Source organism: Acipenser ruthenus, chromosome 27 (genome assembly GCF_902713425.1).
Source record: "Acipenser ruthenus chromosome 27, fAciRut3.2 maternal haplotype, whole genome shotgun sequence".
Classification (NCBI taxonomy): Eukaryota; Metazoa; Chordata; class Actinopteri; order Acipenseriformes; family Acipenseridae; genus Acipenser; species Acipenser ruthenus.
The window spans coordinates 22484136-22505311 of record NC_081215.1 but is presented as its reverse complement, the minus strand read 5'-3'; the positions used below and the strand labels follow the sequence as shown (position 1 = coordinate 22505311).

At 36.1% G+C, this 21176-nt stretch overlaps 2 protein-coding genes across 2 annotated transcripts in view; one reads left to right on the top strand and one right to left on the bottom strand.

Annotated features, from left to right (window-relative positions):
• Nucleotides 1-2357: 2357 nt before the first annotated feature.
• On the top strand, nucleotides 2358-11648 carry LOC117431934 (reticulocalbin-1-like). The gene is made up of 6 exons (XM_034053222.3): nucleotides 2358-2873; nucleotides 3981-4174; nucleotides 4799-4977; nucleotides 6979-7039; nucleotides 9428-9627; nucleotides 11000-11648. Exons 1-6 carry the CDS (start codon nucleotides 2653-2655, stop codon nucleotides 11105-11107), a joined length of 963 nt encoding a protein of 320 aa, XP_033909113.3. The 5' UTR covers nucleotides 2358-2652; the 3' UTR covers nucleotides 11108-11648.
• Nucleotides 11649-13469: 1821 nt separating this feature from the next.
• The window catches only part of LOC117431918 (uncharacterized), a 31620-nt gene continuing 23913 nt past the window's right edge, over nucleotides 13470-21176 (bottom strand). Inside the window, exon 3 of the mRNA XM_034053181.2 lies at nucleotides 13470-14013. Coding sequence (XP_033909072.2) covers nucleotides 13635-14013 — 379 coding nt within the window. The 3' untranslated portion in view covers nucleotides 13470-13634. The remainder of the gene's footprint in view (nucleotides 14014-21176) is intronic.

The following is a 21176-nucleotide window of genomic DNA, read 5'->3' as shown; positions in this document are numbered from 1 at the left end:
GAGCCACTGCCAAGAAAATTCTAATATGACAAATAACATAAATTAGGGACTAATGCTGGTTGAAACTCTAAAACTGAGTAACCTAATCTGGGTACCAGGGTCATTTTAATTTCACTGAATTTATCAACTAACAAAGTGCACTTTTCCTATTGACATCTGTTGTAGGGTTGTGGTGATGATTGTATTTGACTTATGCCCAATTATGTATGCAATAAGGCCCGACAGGGTGTCTGTATCAGAGAGTTTGAGAGGAGCGGAGTGGAGAGTGGAGCGCGCCAGTTTTATATGGAGCAGGGGAGTGGACCGCGGAACGGACATTTCCGGCCTGCTCTTTCACAGCACTGAGAAGAACTGGGCGTGGTTTTATTTTTCTTAAATATATGTTCGGCCATGGAGTTTTAAAAAAGAAGGGTGACAAATACAGATGCAGTCACTTTACAGTATTCTCCATCATGCCTGTGAATGTTAACAATTCATTTTCCAGTTTCAAACCAAAATTAGTCAGTTTTATGTTTTGCAGACTTGAGAATTGCATTTTTTTTTTAAAGTGCTTATTTTCTCTCTTTTATATTCAATGGGATTGACATTGCACTTTATAACTCATTATGGAGGGAAATATATATATATATATATATATATATATATATATATATATATATATATATATATATATATATATATATATATATATATAAATATTGAATGATGAACAAACAGACAGGCAGACTAAGGTATGACTTTTTCAGGAGTTTTTACTACCGGCAATATAACAAAAATGTTTATAATGTACAAAGTAGTACACTTTTGACTAATTGCAAAAATGCTGAACAATCTAAACATGGTAGTATTCTCATATGAAGGCTGGAGGGCACCATTTATTTTTTACTTAACAAGCGAAGTGTACATTTTAATTTCATATGCATGATTAGATTTTATGTGGCGATCACAACCTGTTTCATGGAATTGTGGCCAGGGGCATTTGATCTCTATACAGGACTTTTCTGCAGAGGTCTTGCCTGATTATTTATTTTTAATCTGACAAGAACAGGGACTCTGGTGTATTTTAGCCCTTCTGATTATGTCTTATGCGAGAAAGGGAGTCAATTTTGGGAAAAGACCATTTCAGAAAGACCATCTCTAATGAGAAAATTGTCAAAAGAGGATATCTGGACACCAACCGTTTTTTAACAACAATCATATTTCTAAATCAGCATAAGGCATTTTGTGCACTTACCAGTCTAAAGCCAAGTTTAATGTTTCTCTGCCCATGAAAATAAAAACATACTGTGGTTTTACCGACATGGTCGTCAAGTAGCAGGATCAAAATTCACAGTAGTTCACAAACTAAAATGGATCTTGGTTTATTGACATCTCTAAGTGGGACAGGGCAGGTTCTACATGAATGTACAAATTATTCATTTATTTTTTTTTCCCACCCTGCAACCCCTAGGTTTGCTGTTGACACTTTTAGACTTGTTCTTTTAGACAATTAACCCCTGATACTCCCTTGGCATTTCCCTATGAGAGCAAACAGTGATGGAAAATGTGTCCAATGTTGAAGTGGCTTTGCAGATTCATCCCACTGAGTCACGACACAGGCCCCCAAAAGTGAGAGACTGATTTACATGGAACATTCATCAACGCTGAAAACATTACCAGCTTTACTGAATATTGTGTCAAATTACAAAACATAGCCTGTGGAAACTGTCTAGAATTATTAAATAACTAATTCCCTAATGTTTTTATTTTTAAATATAGGTCTACTACACATTGAACACACACACACACACATATATATATATATATATATATATATATATATATATATATATATATATATATATATTAGCTCAAAGAGCCAGCTGCCCACAGCAGCTGTGTGTGTGTGTGTGTGTGTTCAGTATATATATATATATATATATATATATATATATATATATATATATATATATATATATATATTAGCTCAAAGAGCCAGCTGCCCACAGCAGCTGTGTGTGTGTGTGTGTGTTCAGTATATATATATATATATATATATATATATATATATATATATATATATATATATATATATATGTATATATATATATATATATATATATATATATATATATATATATATATATATATATATATATATATATACTGCCAACAGAGTAGGCATATATTTTACAGGCTTTATAATACATACAAATATTCAAATATGTGCATCCTATCACGATATCACGAATAACACCTCTCACAGTATCAAAAAGCCTCTCACAAACCCAGCTGGTTCATTCAATCACTTGCGCGTCAGCTTGCAACGTGGCGCTTCCACTCCTCTCACGTCACAGGCACCCCAGCGACCAATAGAAAACGCTGTAACATCAAAGCACGGGGAACGAATGTTATGTTAAAACATAGATCAGTGGCGGGGGTTGAACTAACAAGAGACCCAGAGTTTGTCATGTTCTGCGGAAACTTATAAGTGTACCGGTATGTTTAAGCATACATCCAGGTGATGTGCAGTGTGACATAGTAAATCAATATATGGGAGTAGAAATTGTAAACGTTACTTTTGTTTTAAAGCACTTGTCTGTGGCGTAGTTTATTTAGTCGGTGTTTTTAAACTATTTTGCAGACTTAGTAAGCGGATATTTTAATATAAAAATGGATATCTACTGGTTAACGTGTTTGCTGCTGTTGTGCGTGGTAGAGGTTTTTAACAAACCTACTTATAAAAATGAACGGGTTCATTTTGACCCAGTATTGAGCCGAGATCCTCATGAAGACAACCAAAGCCACCAATACGACCATGAGGCCTTTTTAGGAAAAGAAGAGGCCACGACTTTTGATCAGTTAACTCCAGAAGAAAGCAAGGAAAGACTTGGGTAAGGCAGCCTTCACTAACACATATAACATTGAAGAGTTAAGGAAAATAATGATTATGTGGCGAGTTCAATTCATATTTGACATACATACATTTTTAATCCCCCAACACCAGTGTATATACACTGTAGTAGATACCGATATGTCGCAGTTTGTTTTAAAAATGTTTTACATAACACAATGTCTGGTAACAATAAAATAAAATGAACTATGTAATTCACCGCACAAAGTGTTTTTGGTTATATTTGGGTCCTGTTACTCAGTTTAGCAGAGGAAAGTTTAATTTGGGGGTTTACACAGTTTGAAGAAAGTTTCTACACAGTAAAATGGCTTCACTTGAAATGTGCCCCTGGATAAAATGTGGTTGGACTCAAGATATTATTACAGACAAAATGTTGGCAGTTGAATAGCTGTTTCCTGAATTACCTGTTGATGGCATTTGATATTGTATGTAGGGATAACAGCGCGGTTATAATGTGAGGTTCAAAAATGATAAAAGCTCAAGAAATGACCCAAACAAAACATTCTGTATTTTTTGTATCCCTAATTAACCCCCAATGCAAACTCAGATGAATCCCCCCCACAGTCTTACCTATGCCCCACGTTATCCTGCCACTGTATGGTGAAGGGTGCAGTTCTAGCGGAATCAATAAGTGGGCGTGTCCTATAAACATAACAACGTGGCAGAAGATCTGGTAATGACTTGGGAAGGTTTGTTTCTAGAGGGTGTGGGGTGGTGGGTATGTCTCCACCTTCTGTTTTAGAGAATAATGTATTTTGTTTTATTTGTATTTCTTAGAGGAGACACAAGCAATTGTGTTTCACAATTGAGTGCATACAGTTTGGATTTAAAATACATTTATTATGCCATTCCTGGGTGACTCTACGTTGATCACATTAATCCATAACTTGAAAAACACTCAATCATATAAATGACTAGTGAGGAACAGAATCTTGCAAGTAAAGTTTTTAATCTTATGTGGTTTGTGGTTTCCCCTGCATTTAAACAGATCCCTCTTTTAGAAAATAACATTTGAATGGCAACACTTGATTTAGGTTTCTAAAATCAGATTGTGTAGACCATTAACTTTTTTTTTTTCCCCCCTCAGGAAAATTGTTGACAGGATTGATGGTGACAAAGATGGATATGTTACTACAGATGAGCTAAAGAGCTGGATAAATAGAGTACAGAAGCGCTACATTTATGAAAATGTAGCTAAAGTTTGGACGGACTATGATTTAAACAAAGACAACAAGATTTCTTGGGATGAATACAAAAAAGCCACCTATGGCTACTACCTTGGTAAGACCAAGTTGCAACTACTTCGCATTAAGTGTTAGTGCATATTGATTGATGCATTTAATATTGTATGCCACAGTCCTCTGCAGCTGCTGTCTTCCCTCATCAATCACCACTTAACTCCCATAAACCGATCAGGAGTTGCAATTGGACACCCCCTGTAATGTAATGTCCATGCACGCACATCTTCCTTCGTCCTGCAGAGCCTTAAGCAAAATAATCAATCAAATGTGAAGTCCAGTCAGCCCAAAGTAGTTGTATAACCAAACTTTTATTTATTATCTCGCTGTGATGGAAACAAGACTTCCATTGCATAGCAGTGTGATCCATTCCTGGTTTTACTATCAGTTGAATAAGATACACCTGAGCTTGTTGCATACATGCTGTGGCTAATCATGCTTGTAGTAAAACCTGGAATGGGTAAAGCTGCTGTGCAGTAGGAGTCCTATTGTCCTCCCTGGCTAAGATTCCACAGCATATTTATGAATTGTTAATCGTATGTCTTGTTATTTTTATGTATCTTATACATATTTTACTGCTTTTGGAAATGAAAGCCAGATGCATTATATTGCCTCCCCTGCTTTTTATTTGAATATTATAATGTATGTCAATGATTTTTAACTTCAGCTAATCCTGAAGAATTCCAAGATGCCACAGACCAGTTCAGTTTCAAAAAGATGCTCCCCCGTGATGAAAGGAGATTCAAAACTGCTGACCTCGATGGGGACACGGCAGCCAGCCGGGAAGAATTCACTGCTTTCCTTCACCCAGAGGAGTTTGATCACATGAAAGACATTGTTGTTCTTGTAAGTAGAATTCAAGCTTTTAAATTATGCACCGGTATGCGGTAGCCTTCTTTTTTTTTTGAGGGCGGGGGGGGGGGGGGCTCTTCCAATTATGGAGGACCAACCTGGCTGTAGAGATACAGCCAGGCCTCCCCTACACCTTTGTGCAAATAATAGGTATTGGAGTGGCTTCAGACTTATGCCAGTTAACTCTATATCCAGATATTTTGGAAAAAGATTAGACTGTATCCAGTAGTGGTGGAATGGAAGCAACTGGGTCATTGATCAATGACAAAATGTCATTAGTGTATAGGAGCAACATGTGTTCCTTGTCACCACCCTGAATTCCTTGGATTGTTGGATTCGTTCTAATTGTGGCAGCCAGAGGCTCTAAAACAATGGTGAAAAGTAAAGGTGAAAGGGGGTAACCCTGTCTAGTGCCCCTTGATAGTTTAAAGACAGGAGAAATTAACCCATTAGTGAAGACAGCAGCTCTTGGACCTGAATAAAGTACATCCACCCATTCAGTAATACTTCCTATCCTAACCAGATGAATGTAATGTAATTCTGCATTCTAACTGAAGTGGCGAGAACCATTTATGCATTTTGTCAATCACAAAACATGTTTCCTTTCCAGATATAGAAGATTCATATTTTTTTGTACACTATAGACTACTTGTCAGTGTTAAAGGGATACTTGATATACATTTTTGTCTTAAATCACCTGTTTTAATGTCCTGTGTGTGTTTGCACTTGTCATCTATTGTAGTTACTGGCCACTGCATTCCAGCAAAAATTGCTTCTGAAAAGTTATTTAACTGTTTGAGTGGAAAACAGGTGGGGAAACATATTATCTAAACACAAACAAAAATAGACGATCACGTATAACACACATACTAGGAATATTAAACAGGTAAGAAGTGACATATTAGGAAAATGAAGAGGATGTAATGATATAAGGTATTCCTCTAAAGCACATTGGGCTAAACCATTAGCATGCTGCGAAGTTTTATGCATGTACACCTGCCAGCTAATACATTATGATAGACCACTTGTGCATTCTGTGTCCAGTGTGGCAGAAAGTGTTTTTTTATTTTATTATTTTTTTTTATATAGAGTAAATGGTTTTGGTATTCTAGATGGTCGGCTGTTTAAACAATTTTTAGAACATGTGTTTGGGGACAAAACTAACCACCTACTAGTTTTATTTTAAAGATGGATCTCGCTGCAGCACACAATGAGTTGTGTGCAAATGGAAGAAGCCACGCACAAGGCATTTAACTTCATAAAAGCTGGAATACCCATTTTACTACATTCATTTTTAATGTCAACTAAAATATGGTGCTGCAAAAGCCCAACTCAGAAAATGATGTCTCATGGGCCTCATAATATATCTTTTACCTTATTTCAGAGAAGCACTTTCTTCAGGTGAAAAACAATCCAATTACTACAGAAACCGAAACTCAGGGTTGCAGACATTACTCCTTTTGGTAACATTACCCCGTCTGCTTGGTTACTGAGTGATGTAATTTGAGTAGTTGCAATGTAAGTATATTTCAGCCATTCAGATCAGAGCTGTAGTGGTTGCTTTGCTTTTTAAATTAAGCTATACTGTTTTCAGTCAACTGCTATCCAGTGTTGTCTCCATGTGTATCCAGTGAACTGTGGAATTCCATTGAATTTACAGGCAAACATGCTGCCACTTACATGTGTGAAAGGCAAGGTACAAAAACAAGGTTATAAAACTAGCAGGAAACCACTTGGGTTTAAGTAGAAGCAGTTAAACATTTGCATTGTTTTGCCCTGGTGCAAACAGAACATTGGCCCACTAAGGTCAGATCGTACAGCTAAAAATGCTTGCAGATACTGTCGCTGGCACAGCTGCTACTGTGAAAGCTCATTTATTACAGAAGTAAACACAATGCCACAATGCTCTGAGCTCTATTGTACATTGCGCATCATAAAAGACAGACTTCATTTGACTTTGGGTGGTTTTACAGCTCATTTATGTCTTGTTTTTAGGAAACCCTGGAAGACATAGATAAGAATGGTGATGGGCATGTGGATGAAGATGAGTATATTGGTATGCCTGGTATTTTAATTACAAAAATGTATATGAACCCTACTTGATTTCTGTGCAAACAAATGTGTATCATCTTGTCACATCCTATTGGTTTGCTCACTGATGAGCCAGATTAGATCCACAGTTAGGGGTTCAGGCACAACAAGCAGGGTTTCTTTATAGTTCAGTTCAGGAACAATGATCTCCTTCTGTAATAGAAACTCAGTTCAAGTCTGATTCATAGACTAGATGTCTGGCTTCAGCCAGTGCATAGTGCAGAAAATCCTGTGTGATTCTATTTGCTTCTGACTCGGGGAGCAATGATACACTGATGTCACAATGTAAAGAAAGTATCCCGATTCTTCAACGCACAGTGAATTGTTACACCCCCTAATTCAGACTAGAATTTTATTAGTAAGAAGTGATGCAGTTGGTTAACGAAGGATTACTTACTGCAGTCATAGATTTTAGAGTACCATGTGAAAATATTTCTGACATGTAAGCACATTTGACATCTTGCAAAATCTTTACAGATGCCAAAGTTGCCTGTAGATATATAAAAATCATCAACCAAGGGGTAAAATCGCAAACATTACATCAAAACCCATTAAACTGAACATGGTGCAGCAGGCAAGTATAGAACCAAGGAACTTCACAGAGACTACTGAGTAAACCTAGGTCAAAAAAGATCACACAAGCTGTCTCAAGATTCAAGTTACTTAAAATATTTACAAGATGGTGAATGCACAACTCGTTCAGTTTCTGGAACGAGAAAATTTGTACTGAATCGAAACGTTTAGTTAGCTAAAGAAAAAATAAATAAAGGTTTCCTAGTGCATTATACTGTACCAATGTAGTTACTCTATCAATAATGAATCGTACCAGCTCCTCTATATGTCCATGTCAGTCCTAGTTTCATTTTTACTACAGAGATGTTTTCCCCTTCTGTAGCCAAAGATGTGCACAAGTTAAACTGTTAAATACTCTTCAGAAATTTGTCATCAATAGCTTTTTGTGCAACAGAGACGTTTATTCAGTTACAGGTCTTGAATTAATTACGACACAGATTCTACTCAAAAGTTCTGCTGAGTTTTCTAACACGTCTTATACTTGAATTGCCTTTAGTGGCAGCCTGATGACTACATCAGTCAAAATAGTGCAGTTAAACTATTCAAATGCAGAGTTATTATGTGAATTCATTTTTTCATTTTTCTTTGTATAAGAAACCATACACCATAGCCTAAAATTATTGAAACAGTTTCTGTCTGGCTGAGAATAGTATGTATAGATAGTTACTATATGTCCTATAAGCCATTGCCAGTAGCTAATTAGAATTATATTTATGCACAGAAATACAGTTAATTGCTTAATACAGGTCAGTGATTAAGAATAACCTATTAATGGCCCATAGTAGCACAGTGGTAAAAGAAGAAAAAATGACAGGTCTTCTCTTTTTTTTTTTTTTTAAATAATTTCTATTTAGACCTCCAATTTGAATGCTTTCCTATACAATAGGGAAGTACAGTTTCCACTGCAATTAAAGTCCATTCAATGAAATTACCTTCATGTAATTACTAGGTACAGTAGTTGTCAGCATTTGTTATACTATGAACAGTGTTGTCTGCTAGCTTGAAACGTGGGCATGGTGAATGTTCTGTTACTGCTGTGTGATGTTGACAATTCTTATAAAATGAACTCTGGAGGGGTCAGGCCCCATTATTTTCAGTGGCACTGCCTGTTCTTTCTGAGCTTGGGCTGATTGAACACGTCGACTTGTTAAAAATAACACAGTGGAATGTTTGATTCAATTAAATGCCCATGCAGAAAGTCTGCATGCACTCTGCACTGGTAAACAGTTAAAAAATAGCATGTGCTTTGACTAAATAGGTGGCTCAGGCTGGCATGTATAAATTAATGTGGCAATTGTCGTCTTTGTTTTTCTTTTAGGTGTAAGTGCCTGAATTATTGTTTTTTATTTAGCTGTCAGCTATTTTTTATGTAGCCCTTAAAAAAAAAAAAAAAAAAAAAAAAAAAAAAAAAATAGGATATCTATTTTTATTTTTTACCACTAACGTAACACTCCTGAAAAGCTCATCTTTACACTTACAAAGTTCAGATACAGTGGTTAATTTGTATGGCCACTCAAACTGCTGTTTACTGCAGTAATTTGAGTACTATTTCACACACACACAAAAAAAAAAACGTAATCTTGTTAATCCCAAATAGAACTAAAATGTTAGATTGCCTCGAAGTGGGTGAAATTTACTGTCCTAAAACCATTTGAGTGGTCATTGTTTTATTTTTTTTAACATTGATCCATGTGTCGGTACTGTAAATCTGGCAGGATTTTTTTTTTGTACAAGAATACACCTGTATGTTCTTGACTAGTAAGTTACTGTTTTCACGCAGCTGACATGTTTGCTCATGAAGTAGAAGGACCGGAACCGGACTGGGTGAAAACAGAAAGAGAGCAGTTTGCAGACTTCCGGGACACCAATAAGGATGGAAAGATGGACAAAGAGGAAATTCGGCATTGGATCCTTCCTCAGGACTATGATCATGCACTGGCTGAAGCCAGACATCTAGTCTATGAATCAGACTTGAACAAGGTACTGAGTTTCTATTACAGAAGGAGATCATTGTTCCTGCTGAAACAAACTTAATAATAATAATAATAATAATAATACACAGCACAAACACAACTAAGTATTACTAAAATGTACATGTATTCCGAAGAAAGTGTAAACTACAGCTGTGGCCAAAAGTTTTGCCTCACCTAGAAATGTTGACATAAATGAGATATTTTATTTAACATCATGTAATCAAAGAAACTACAAGATATCGCAAAAGTGTACCGGAAGCCATAATACAGTAAACCGTCACATATCCGCCCTAACTGTTTATCCGCCATGATCAATCTCATCAGCAACGGTAGTTCATTATTGAACAGAGCAGATTAGTTCAGAGATTGTAGATCCTACAAAAGTTTTCGTACACTGTGTTGTATGTGCTCTGTGTGCAACCATTGCTGGTAGTGTCATGTGAGCTGTTCAGTGTGTTGATATGTAAATAAATCCTGTTCGCCTGCGGGGTGCGTATCAGCTTCAACCTCCGTCTCGATTGCCTCAGCAGTGAATGCACGCACTCACAAGCATTAATACCCTGTATCTTTCTAAACAAGGGATTTAGGGGAGCTCCCTAATAAAAGCTGAATCTCAAAACAATAATTTCGTGAATGTAGTAATTGTTACAGCTGTGTATTTAAAACAGGAATCATTTACCGGTATCCACCTTTTTACATATCCGATTACTGTAGTACAGTTTTTTGTGTTGGATTTAAAAATGTTAAATTTCAGTTTTTTGTATATGGGGAAAACTACAAAGTGGTATGTAATTCAATATGTTCACGTAACATTATTCATCAGGTTCCATTCAACTTTATGTAGTAAAATTAGTTAATTCTATAGGGTGATGCAAAACTCTTGGCCATAGCTTTAGGCAGGTATTGGAGATAATACAGAGCAGGGCTGCAGAATGTTTGCCCACAATGTACGCCGAAGGATTTGGTCGAGAGACGAAGATTGTCCATCCGTCGTCCCCAGCACGAAGTATTCGTTTTTCTCCGACATCCGAAACACAAAAACACTTTACTATTATCGGGATGGTGAGTTGTTGGATAAATATGTCATACCTTTCTATATATTCGTTCCATCAAAGGTTCTCAATTATAAATCCAGTATTTTAAATGTATAATTCCCATGATAAGCTAGTTTATTTGCTGCGTAATGGCATTTAATTAGGCTGTCGTCCCAAATCTATTTTTGGATGTCATTTACACAGCACATTTGAGTTGCAGTAACTCCCTCCCACCCATGTGAGGGTGTTGTAACGCAGACCTCTCTGGTCATTCGTTTTACTAGCTGCAGGGGAGGTAGGGGAAGTTAGATCTACAATTCATTTTAGTAATTTTCTTAATTCCAGGATCAACTATTGACCAAAGAAGAAATCTTGGAAAACTGGAACATGTTTGTTGGAAGCCAGGCAACTAATTATGGAGAAGACCTCACCAAAAACCATGACGAGTTGTGATCCGAATTGCTGCGGAATATGCAGTCCTTTTCTTGCCAAAAACTTGTATCATAGTTTGAAAGAAATGAATGAAGCCACTAAAACTAAACGTTTTGCTTGAACAGTGACTGAAATACCTGCACCAATATTGGGAGACAAATTGAGTGTATGTTTTACCTCACTTTTTCAGGGGAGTGCTGCCTTGTAACTGTTTGCATCAATGACAGGGTTGTGCCTATCTTGTATATATGTATCTTGAGTGCTTCCAATCAGTATTTTAGAACTTTGGCTCTGAATTCTATTCAAGATTATTTTTCAGCTGCTTCCATTGTGCCTGCATAAATACGTGCACAGAACAAGCATGTTCTACATTGCCGGAGTTTCTCTTGTCAGTCAGGCGTTTTTGCCATTCTTAGTTTCTGGTCTTTTGTCAGTATTCAAAATGACACAACCAAGCTCTGAGGCATTTCAGTAATATCCTGTCGTCTCAGTAGACTGTTGCCCTTTGTTACTTGTGCTGATTATTGGACAAAGTATACATGGACAGCAGAGGTATTTAAAAGTGCTGTCCTGTGTCGTGGAACTTGAGCGCAAATTAAAAAATACTGATGGCTTCCATTTTATAATTAAACATTTTTGTGTCCAAAATTGTCGTTATTGTCAACCTAATTTTCTGCAGTTTTTGTTAGATATTTTGACAGTTTACCTACTTCAGCTCAACTTCATTTATTAGGAATGTGTTTTAAATAATGATGCTTTGTACAGTATTTCAGGGTTGCATGTGTAAAAGAAAAAATTTCATATGTATATTTAACATGTCTTTAACAGTTTTTTCTTAGGGTTTTATTCTTTGAGTGAAAAGTAAGTGAGCTGTTTCATAACAATGTTCTATCACTTTTATGTGTAGAAAACTTTTATTCCACGACAGGGTTAACGTGCATGCAAAATGTATCCCAATTTATTTCTTATAAAATGTTACATTTTCACCATTTTTGCTTTCCTTTTTTTGTGTGCTTATTTATATAAAAATGTAAGGTCAACAGTTCTTGTGATAACACCTTCTGCTTGTCATTATTGCTCAGTACTGTGGTCCGTGTTTGTAACTGCATGATCTGTTCAGACTTTTTACTTGTCGATTAAAATGTTTTCCAATGTATGAAGTCCTGATGTGCTTATTTCAGGTTCACCTTTTAATCCTTGCTTTTCTAAAAAGACTCCTTCGAATTACCACTGAACAAGATCAAAGGTGATGTGTAGTGCACTCACTGCTATGAACTATTTAAATTTGGTAGCGAAAAGCACATATCCTTATTTTTTTCTTACCATCTGCAGCAGTGGCGAAGCTAGGGGGTGGTTTTAACGACGTGGGAAAAAAACAATGGCAGCCACCTGCAACCCTGAACCCCCGTCCCAACCAATGTAAGCTCTGATCCTGTGAGCTGTGTGCTTCACTGCCCGTCGAAGCACACCAAAAAAAAAAACCCTGTCAAACGCATATCTAGTTGTGATTGGGTGTCCTGTCATTTTACACCAGATTCTGCCTTCAACTGCTTTGATTGAACAGTATGTGCACATGCGTTGTCCAAACTGATGTGCGATGAGATGTCGCGGTCGAAGATTAATCTAGAAATTCTGGCCTCAGCTAATACAAGCATTACGAGAAGAACACACAAATATCCCCCCTACAGTTCAGTAAAACACAATGATTGGGGGTGGGTGAATTTTTTTTTAGTCCTGTGCAAATCAGGCTGTTTTAAAACCGAGACCTATAAGTACTCGAAGTTTGCAATGAAAAACAGGAGGATGGGCCTAAACTGTTTAATTTGTATGTTTGATAACTGCAGTAGTGGTTCTAAACGTGCTTACAAGGTGAAACATCACGGTTATTAATAAGGCTATTTCAAGTTCATTGCAAGTTTGGAGTGTAGTTAAGTATTACTTGCAGAAACATTTTTAGAAATTATTACCCATCTGCAAAAATTCCCCATTCCCCACCGAAACAAAGTCTTGGCTACGCCACTGATCAGCAGGTGAGGCTTTGTAGCAAATGCCACATTTCCAGCTGCATAATGAAACTAGGCTGTAAAACAAAAATGTGTTCCTGATCAAACTGGGTCTGATGTCCCAATTCAAATCGGTTTGATCTCGGACAGCTGCCCGTGAAAACCAACGGGGCTGATTTAAATTCAAATTGCTTTCAACTCTGTCCCAATGGCAGATAGAAGTTAAGTATAAGTGCTTCTGTGATCATTGTATTTGGTTACATTCCAGCATTATATATACACACAGTATATAGCGCCACAAGGCTGATAAGAGTCCAGATAAACACCAAACTTCTTATTGTGACAGGTGACTTTAGAAATCAGCACTTGGAAGATGAGGATGTGTGTAGCAAACATTTTATTCTTGCAAACCCTGAAATTACATTTTTCAGAACCCCCAACTAAAAACAAAATGCAGATGTTGACTAAACATGCATTTCACATTATTACTTTGTTCTGTAAGCAGGTAAATGATCTAACATCCATAAGATTACAAACATTTATGATTAGAGGGGTATCATTATTTTCTGGAGACCTTTCTTAAACCCTTCAGGCAGTTCCTTTGGTTTCTCAGACATGGTATCCACAAAGACATGTGTTGACATGGCAGTAGTGCACGCCAGGCTCTCGAATCCTTCCAGCGCAGACCAGTCAGAGAAACAACCATCGTTAAGGATGTTGAAATGAATGGAGATGGATTTCTTGGTTGGAACTTGATTAAATAAAGCCATTCTGTAGTGGACACTTGAGCGTCCGATTTTCTCCACTGCTAATGATGCCAATGGGTTTTCAGGAAACTTCACAGGTTTGTGGAAAGAACACTGATTGGTCACAATAAATCCAACCATTGAGGAAGACCGTCTGTTTGTATTCAGTCCGCAGTACCTAGACAATGAAAAAAAAGACTCGGAATTAACACAGCCCTCTAACTGGAGAGATGTTTATGCTCCTGTTCATAGCACCAGTTTCTGCATGCGTTTTTATCATGTTTAACAATCTGTTGTCATCTTCTTTAAATGTGACGCTGGAGCTAAATCGATTCTCCTCGTTAAAGATAACTACTTCAGTGTATTCACGCTGCATGCTTCACCTCTGTATCACACCCCCAAATGTAGCCACTTTGATGAATACGGTTCACTCAAAGTGCTGGATTTACATTAAAACAAAATGTATTTATGGAAGTAAAATCCTACTGTTGCAATATGTTATTTTCCAATTAAGTGCGATATGTAAAAGGGATGTCAAAAATGACATTAAAATCAGTTGCATTTATTGTTGCCTGTCAAATGGATTTATTAAAAAACAAGAACAGAAAATAAAACAGATTTTCTGGGATTAGCACCAAAAAATACTATGCAGTTCACTGCATAGGACATAAGAAATCAGTGTCATACAGAATTTGATAAAATATAATTTTAAAAAAAGAGATACAAAGTGTGGTTTTAATTGTAAAAATTGAAAAAACTAAGATAAAAAGCCAGTTTTTAGAAAACAAACAATTAAAAGAGTCTAAAATAAAATTTTAAAAAATCATAAAACTGGAATTAAAACAAAAAGGACAAAAAGAAAAAGCAGTTTTGGTTGTAAAATAGGAAAACTAAGCTAGAAAAGCTGTTTTATAAAAATATGTTTTCAGTCTTGATTTAAAAACAGTAGGCATCCCAGCTTCTCTGACAGAAGAAGGCAGAGCATTCCAGAACTTAGGAGCTTTACAAGAAAAAGGTAAATGAAAAAGCAAATGCAACTTTTCTGAACAATGTTCTATAAATCTAGCAAGAGATAGCTTTGTTGGCGGCAGAGGCAGGTAACGTGTTTTCTGAGTAGTTTCTTGCCAGTCTTTCACCGTTAACATGATATTATTCCTCTCTGTCTTTGTGCTTGCTTCCATACAGGACTCAAAGTGTTTTTCCATGAATTATACTGGCAGCTAAATTTGCTCTCTAAACAGCCTTTTCAGATCAAAGCAGATAAAGGGTAAGGACTTCCGCCTAATTTAACACAGCCAGAGCTTTACTAAATTTGGAAACCTAAGGAGTTGAAGAAATGCCCATTGAACGTCGATAAGAGAACCACAGGAACTTGAGTGCTTTTCAACTATATATGCATTTAAACACTACGAAACCCCCCAAATAAACAACATTGACATCTTCTTCAAGTAGGCGCGAAGCTATCTCCATGGCTGTTCACTAAGTTAAATGTCAACCCCTAATTTTTCCCAACACGTCTCTGAAATGGTCCTAAATTGTCTGTAATTGGTCAGTCTTCCACCCATATTTTACAGGCTTCCAGGCCAGCAAATGCACTCAGATCTACAGGGCAACATATAATTAGAATATACAGTACTGTATTTAGTGTAAGTGACAATAGGATGAATTCCTGCTGTTGTGCAATGAGTTCTACTAATTGGGTGACAGGGCGGTCACAGGCGACTGTATGTATTTGACCATTTCAAGTTGTAATTTGGAACTCCTGGAATCTCTAGGCAACTGGCATTTTAACTCACGTTGGTATGACTAAAAACGTGACAGATTTCAGTAATACAAAAGCTGAAATTGTAGAAGCGGTATAGAGCATATGATGTTTGGTATGACAGTGATGATTTAGATAATATACAATATAAAACAATTATGAGAAAGAAGGGTGCCCAATGCGACCAGCTTTGGCCAACTTTAGCCAACGTGTCCATTAAGAGTCTCCCTGAAATGACAACATGACCACTGGAAACCACGGCTCAGGTCATAAGCTGGTCATGATGGATTAAGCCAGCAGTGGGCCAAAGAAACCTTCATCACTGGACAAGACTAATCTCTTTTGTAACTCGGTAACATTTTTTGGCCCGTCAGAGTATATATAACTGTATTCCTTCAGATAAAGGACAGTTACAAAATGCTAACATATTGTATTTCATTAACGAACTATATATGGCAACTCCACATAAGAAACAAAAATGTGCATAACTTTTAAGGGGTGGATTCAGTCCTGCGTTATTTCCTGGTTCTGATGCAAAATTCAATGAAACATCACCATTCAAAATGGTGTACAGTATATTTTAAGGTATTACTTCACATTAACATTTTAAGCATTTTGTTGAGGCAGTGATGTGTTCTGGATGTCAACACCCCTTGAAATAATCCCATGTCAATAATTGAATAACTAAATAAACACGCTAAACTAGAGTTTTGCCTCAGTTGTGTCTTGTATTGAATGATTCTTCCGAGAACAGCTCCAAATATGGGATTATTGTATTGGAAATGTAAATAAGGACAATAGTGCTAAAATGGTGTTTCAGACTTTCAAGTTTCCTCCAGACAGTATATGTTATGTCAGGTGTCTAGTTTTAAATTATGCACGTAGCATTAATAGAACAAAACGTGCTGGGTTTAAACATCTCCATATAGTTGTGTTTTAAATGTGGCCCTTAATTCAAGATGAGTATCAAATTATTCAGACTAGGCTAATTTAATGGCCATGGACATGTCTTATATGAAGGGCTATGTAAATCACATGTAATTGCTCACATAAAAATTAAAGAGTCAGTCTGAGGAGCAAGATAATGTCATAAATTATGTTTTAATTCGAATATTAATGTTTGAATGCTGCAGTCTACATAGAGTGAAGCTTCTGTTTAAATCAGGATATCAGGATAATTTTGCTGATGGGTTTTTAAATCTGGGAGAGGGGAGAGGTGGAGGGGGAGGGGGTCTATGCCTGGAGGCCTGTTCTGCTACAGTCAAGGTCAATTGACTAAATTAGAAAAAAAAACTAACAAGGCACTCTTAACATGTCTAAAATGAAACTCTGTTTAGAGACAGAGATAACCAGGTCTTGACAATTAAATATCAGCTTGGTATTTGGAAATGTGGGACATACACTTTACCGATGATTCAAGAGACTTAATTATTGTTGTGTTTGGATTGGTATGTATGCAGCAATCTATATATTCCTCTCTCTATACGTCTATAGACTGTACATAAACATCAATTATTTCAATGAGGTTTTATATACAGTTATTTTCCACTCCAGTGTTAAAACTTTTAATAAAAATAAGCCAACCATTTTTGCTTCATTCTTCAGAAAAATAACATTGGAATTAATAGTGCGCCAGTATCAATGGAAATAACTACATTTGTGCAGCATGCTTGAAAAACAATCTCCAGCACAATAAATAATCTCCTCTAATGGTTTCGTTAAACAGTTATGACAATTCATGAAAGTTCCATACTGACACTGCTTTAACCAATCAAAATCAGAATCACAGTCATTGTTGTTCCGTCTAGTTGATGCTTCGAGTCTGCCTATCCAATAAGACTTCAAAGCAGAAATTCCATCTATTCCATCCGAGGTTGTAATTAACCAATTAGAATCATGGTATTGCAAAACACGCAACTAGACTATTGCACTAATAGAAAGCAAAGCAAAAAAAAATAAAAAATCAAAAAATGCAAAGGTAAACAATAACACCTTAAAAAGGACATTTTTTTCACCCATTTTAAGAGTAGAATTTAAACACAGTTTTAAATCATATTATATTCTATATAGACTTTTATGCAATGGAAAAACAGAATATTCCGATTTAAAAAGAAAAAAAAACACAGTTACTGTTAACTATTCTTTATATAAAAAAAAAATGAAATCATAATTCACTCAGGTTTAAAAAAAAAACAAACTCAAAGTAGGTCCTAAATCAAAGCAAAAATTGTTAATTAAAAACAAGCTATCTGACTATTACAGCCTATATATTAACACATTAATAATGTTAATAGAAATGGTGGGTTATTAAGGCATGCATTTTTTATGGTGATGACTTCGATGATACAATAACCTATCATGTCAGGCTGCATCTTTTCCAGCCTTTAAGAAATGGCCAGTTTGCAATGAGTGCAATATTATATTGAGCCACGCTCTTTAAAATATTAACAAGCATGCAGTGTAATTACATTAATGCTTTATATATATATATATATATATATATATATATATATATATATATATATATATATATACTAATATCAGCAAATCATATCCTGACAGTGACACCACTATCAGCGCTAAATGAACCTGCTGCACATTGGCCTGGTAAGAACCAACCCAGTGTGAATGCTATCATAAAAACAAAACAAGAGCCAGAAAGGAAGGCCTTTCATTAACACAGCTTCTTAATGTTTGGTTTCCACGACACACGTTTACCAGGTGGGAATACGGTGTACACATCTGAGGTTTCAAGTGCTTTCCAAATCTGCGCACTTCATAGAACAAACCATTAGATGACACTCGGATGAAACAAATATTGACATGCCTCGGTCTTAGACAACCTTTAGATGTTTTGAAATCTGTAGGCTTCTTTTTTTTTTTTTTTTTTAATTATTATTACTATTTATCTCCATTCAAGGTCAGTGGGGAAATGAGAAGAATATAATATTTAAAAAAAAATGTTTTGTTGGATTCAATAGCTTCAAAGCCTGTCTGCTAACAAAACAAAAAGAATGCGTGCAGTGCTCTGTTTCGGCATACTTTACGATTAATGCTTCGAAACCAATCCAAACCCATCCAAATACTGTAAGTATAAAATGAGGATGTCAACTTCATCTGAAAGTGTAAAGGTAAAGGCACATCCCAAACAATACAATATTTTGAATGACATAAAACTACTCAGAATAATGATTTAACCTCTCCTTACAGAAACAAAAATGTTTCTGGCTAGTTTATTCTGTGCAATTGCTGTATTCTTTATTTTCCTTTGTGCTTTAAAACAGGCTTTTCCCGTTTCCTGTTCAGAGAAAACCTGACAATTGTCAACAAAAACGGCCAGTTAATAACCAGTTGAGTATGGATATCACAAAGCTCAAACCATGTTAAAAGATGACTGCGGTATAATATATATTTTTAGACCTAAACGATGTAACTCTTTGTTAAACTTTGTGTAACCTGTACTGTTATCGAAAAAGGTTATTAATATAGAATTGTTTAGTAGCATTAGTGTAAGACACTATAAAATTCTACAGAATATTTTCAAGGAGCTACTTCACTCGGGTCACTTACGTCTGTCATGTAGGAATATCTTTCAGCCACTTACATTGAAATGTCTGTAAGGTGTGTGTACTTATCAGAGGGTTAGAGTGGGGGGACTATAATACATCTTTAATGAAGCCTCAAAAAGAGATACTGCATTTTACAGCAAAATAAAGGTATTATTATGGATCTCTACACCCTCTTGTGGCGGGCTGCGGTATAACACTTGGATTGAGTGACGGAGAGAGTTCACCACGGTGCTTGTCGACCACAGCAAATCTCTCTTTTTACATCATGAATTTTGATATGTCCATTAGCCAGCCATGCAGCCAGGAGGAGAATGCCTTTCTCACTTGATGACTACACAATGAGGGGTAATATATTTTAATTTAAACACCATAAACCTATTGAGTGCTTAATTAACTTTAACAGTCTTTAGGGGAATGAAGCCAATTTGGAGAGGGTCAGAAGGATTTGTTTCAATACCAAACAGTTTTACACAGTCAATCCATTCAGACGGCCTTCAGCGACTGATTAACACACAAAATTAACATGTTAGTAAAATTCATATCCGGATCCCTGGGGAAATTAATATGCACATGCACAGAGCATGATTAGCACAACTATTGTCTTATTTCAACAATATCATTTAATGGGTTCTATAACTACAAAACAGAGTACTGAGCACTGTATTAAATTGATTGCATTTTCCTTAAATGCTTTGTGATGCAGAAAGGATTCAAACAACAAGCAGTTTTTTTTTTTTGGCATATCAAGTAAAACGGTTACTAAATACATATTTTTTAAAAAATCAAAAAATATTACAGTTTTCTTTATAATATGAGGTACATTATTCCTCACAAGAATACTTTCATTTGACTTTACAGTTATATATAATGTATAATCCATGTGTGCTCTAAACCAGCTTCACAAAACAGGAATTGATTACAGTGTACATGTTTATTAGATTTGTTTACTCTAAGTCCTACGAGAAGATGTACCAGACATACCAGTAATGGTAAATATAATACAGATAAAATATCTATAGTATACAGTGTAAGTGCAGAAAAGACACACGAGGAGAGCTCTACTCTGTTTGATCATAGTCACTAATGATAAAGCAGATTTCAAAAGAGGTAGTAAATGCATACTGTTTATTAATACATAATAACACAAACCCGAAGCAGGTGTATTTGAGGGACAGGTTATATAGCTTACATAACACATTGTTTGGAATAACCAGCTTCAGAAGGCCTTTTTATATTGCACCGGGATGGGTATTCTGTGATTGCATCTTAACTCAATCCCACAATGCACCGAGGAGTTTCCCTGTCTCTATGGCTCTACATCATCATCCTCAGGTGGGGAAGTTAACTGTGATCTTATCTCTCACGTGATGTTAACTGATGTAATCCATTTAGGGTTGGGCTTAGCTTAGTATAGACACATTGTATGAAGATAGTGCCCCATTAGTGTATCATATATCATTTATATAATGCATTTCATACTGTATAACACCCTTTCAATATGGCAAAAGTGTCAAAGTTATCATTTTTCTTCCAAATAGTTCAACTCTTATCTCAAAAGGAATAGAGAACATTCAGTCCTCTACAAGTTGCCCATGGATTTGTTTGTAAGCATGCCTCCCTTTAAATAATGACCATACAATAATCAGGAAAGCACTAAAAATAAAAAATGCACTTAATCATATTATGCAAGCTCTTCCGAGGCCACTTAGTCACGCCCCGTAGGGTATAGCATTAAAAACCTATGTTTTCATTTGCCCACCATACTTCTGCTAAAACAGGTTCAAATGTAGGTCAAACGGTGGCAGAGAGTGTTTGTGTGAAATCTCTAAAGGGTTAGATAAAAATAAAAGCCCTGGTATTCTTGTTCTTAATGTAGCCAGCAGCAGCCCAAGATGCTCTAACCCCTGTTTAATACATTATCAGAGGATGGCTTATGCATTGAAACTCCTGGTAGAAAGAAAGTGCCCAAATGTGCAGCACTGCCTACAACCCTCATAAGAACAGATAAAA

Bases quoted from the DNA above. Each gene is read 5' to 3' on its own strand.
- LOC117431934 (XM_034053222.3), top strand. From the start codon at position 2,653: ATGGATATCTACTGGTTAACGTGTTTGCTGCTGTTGTGCGTGGTAGAG. The intron at 7,040-9,427 runs GTATGCCTGGTA...GTTTTCACGCAG, and splicing joins GGATGAAGATGAGTATATTG to CTGACATGTTTGCTCATGAA. The intron at 9,628-10,999 runs GTACTGAGTTTC...TCTTAATTCCAG, and splicing joins ATGAATCAGACTTGAACAAG to GATCAACTATTGACCAAAGA.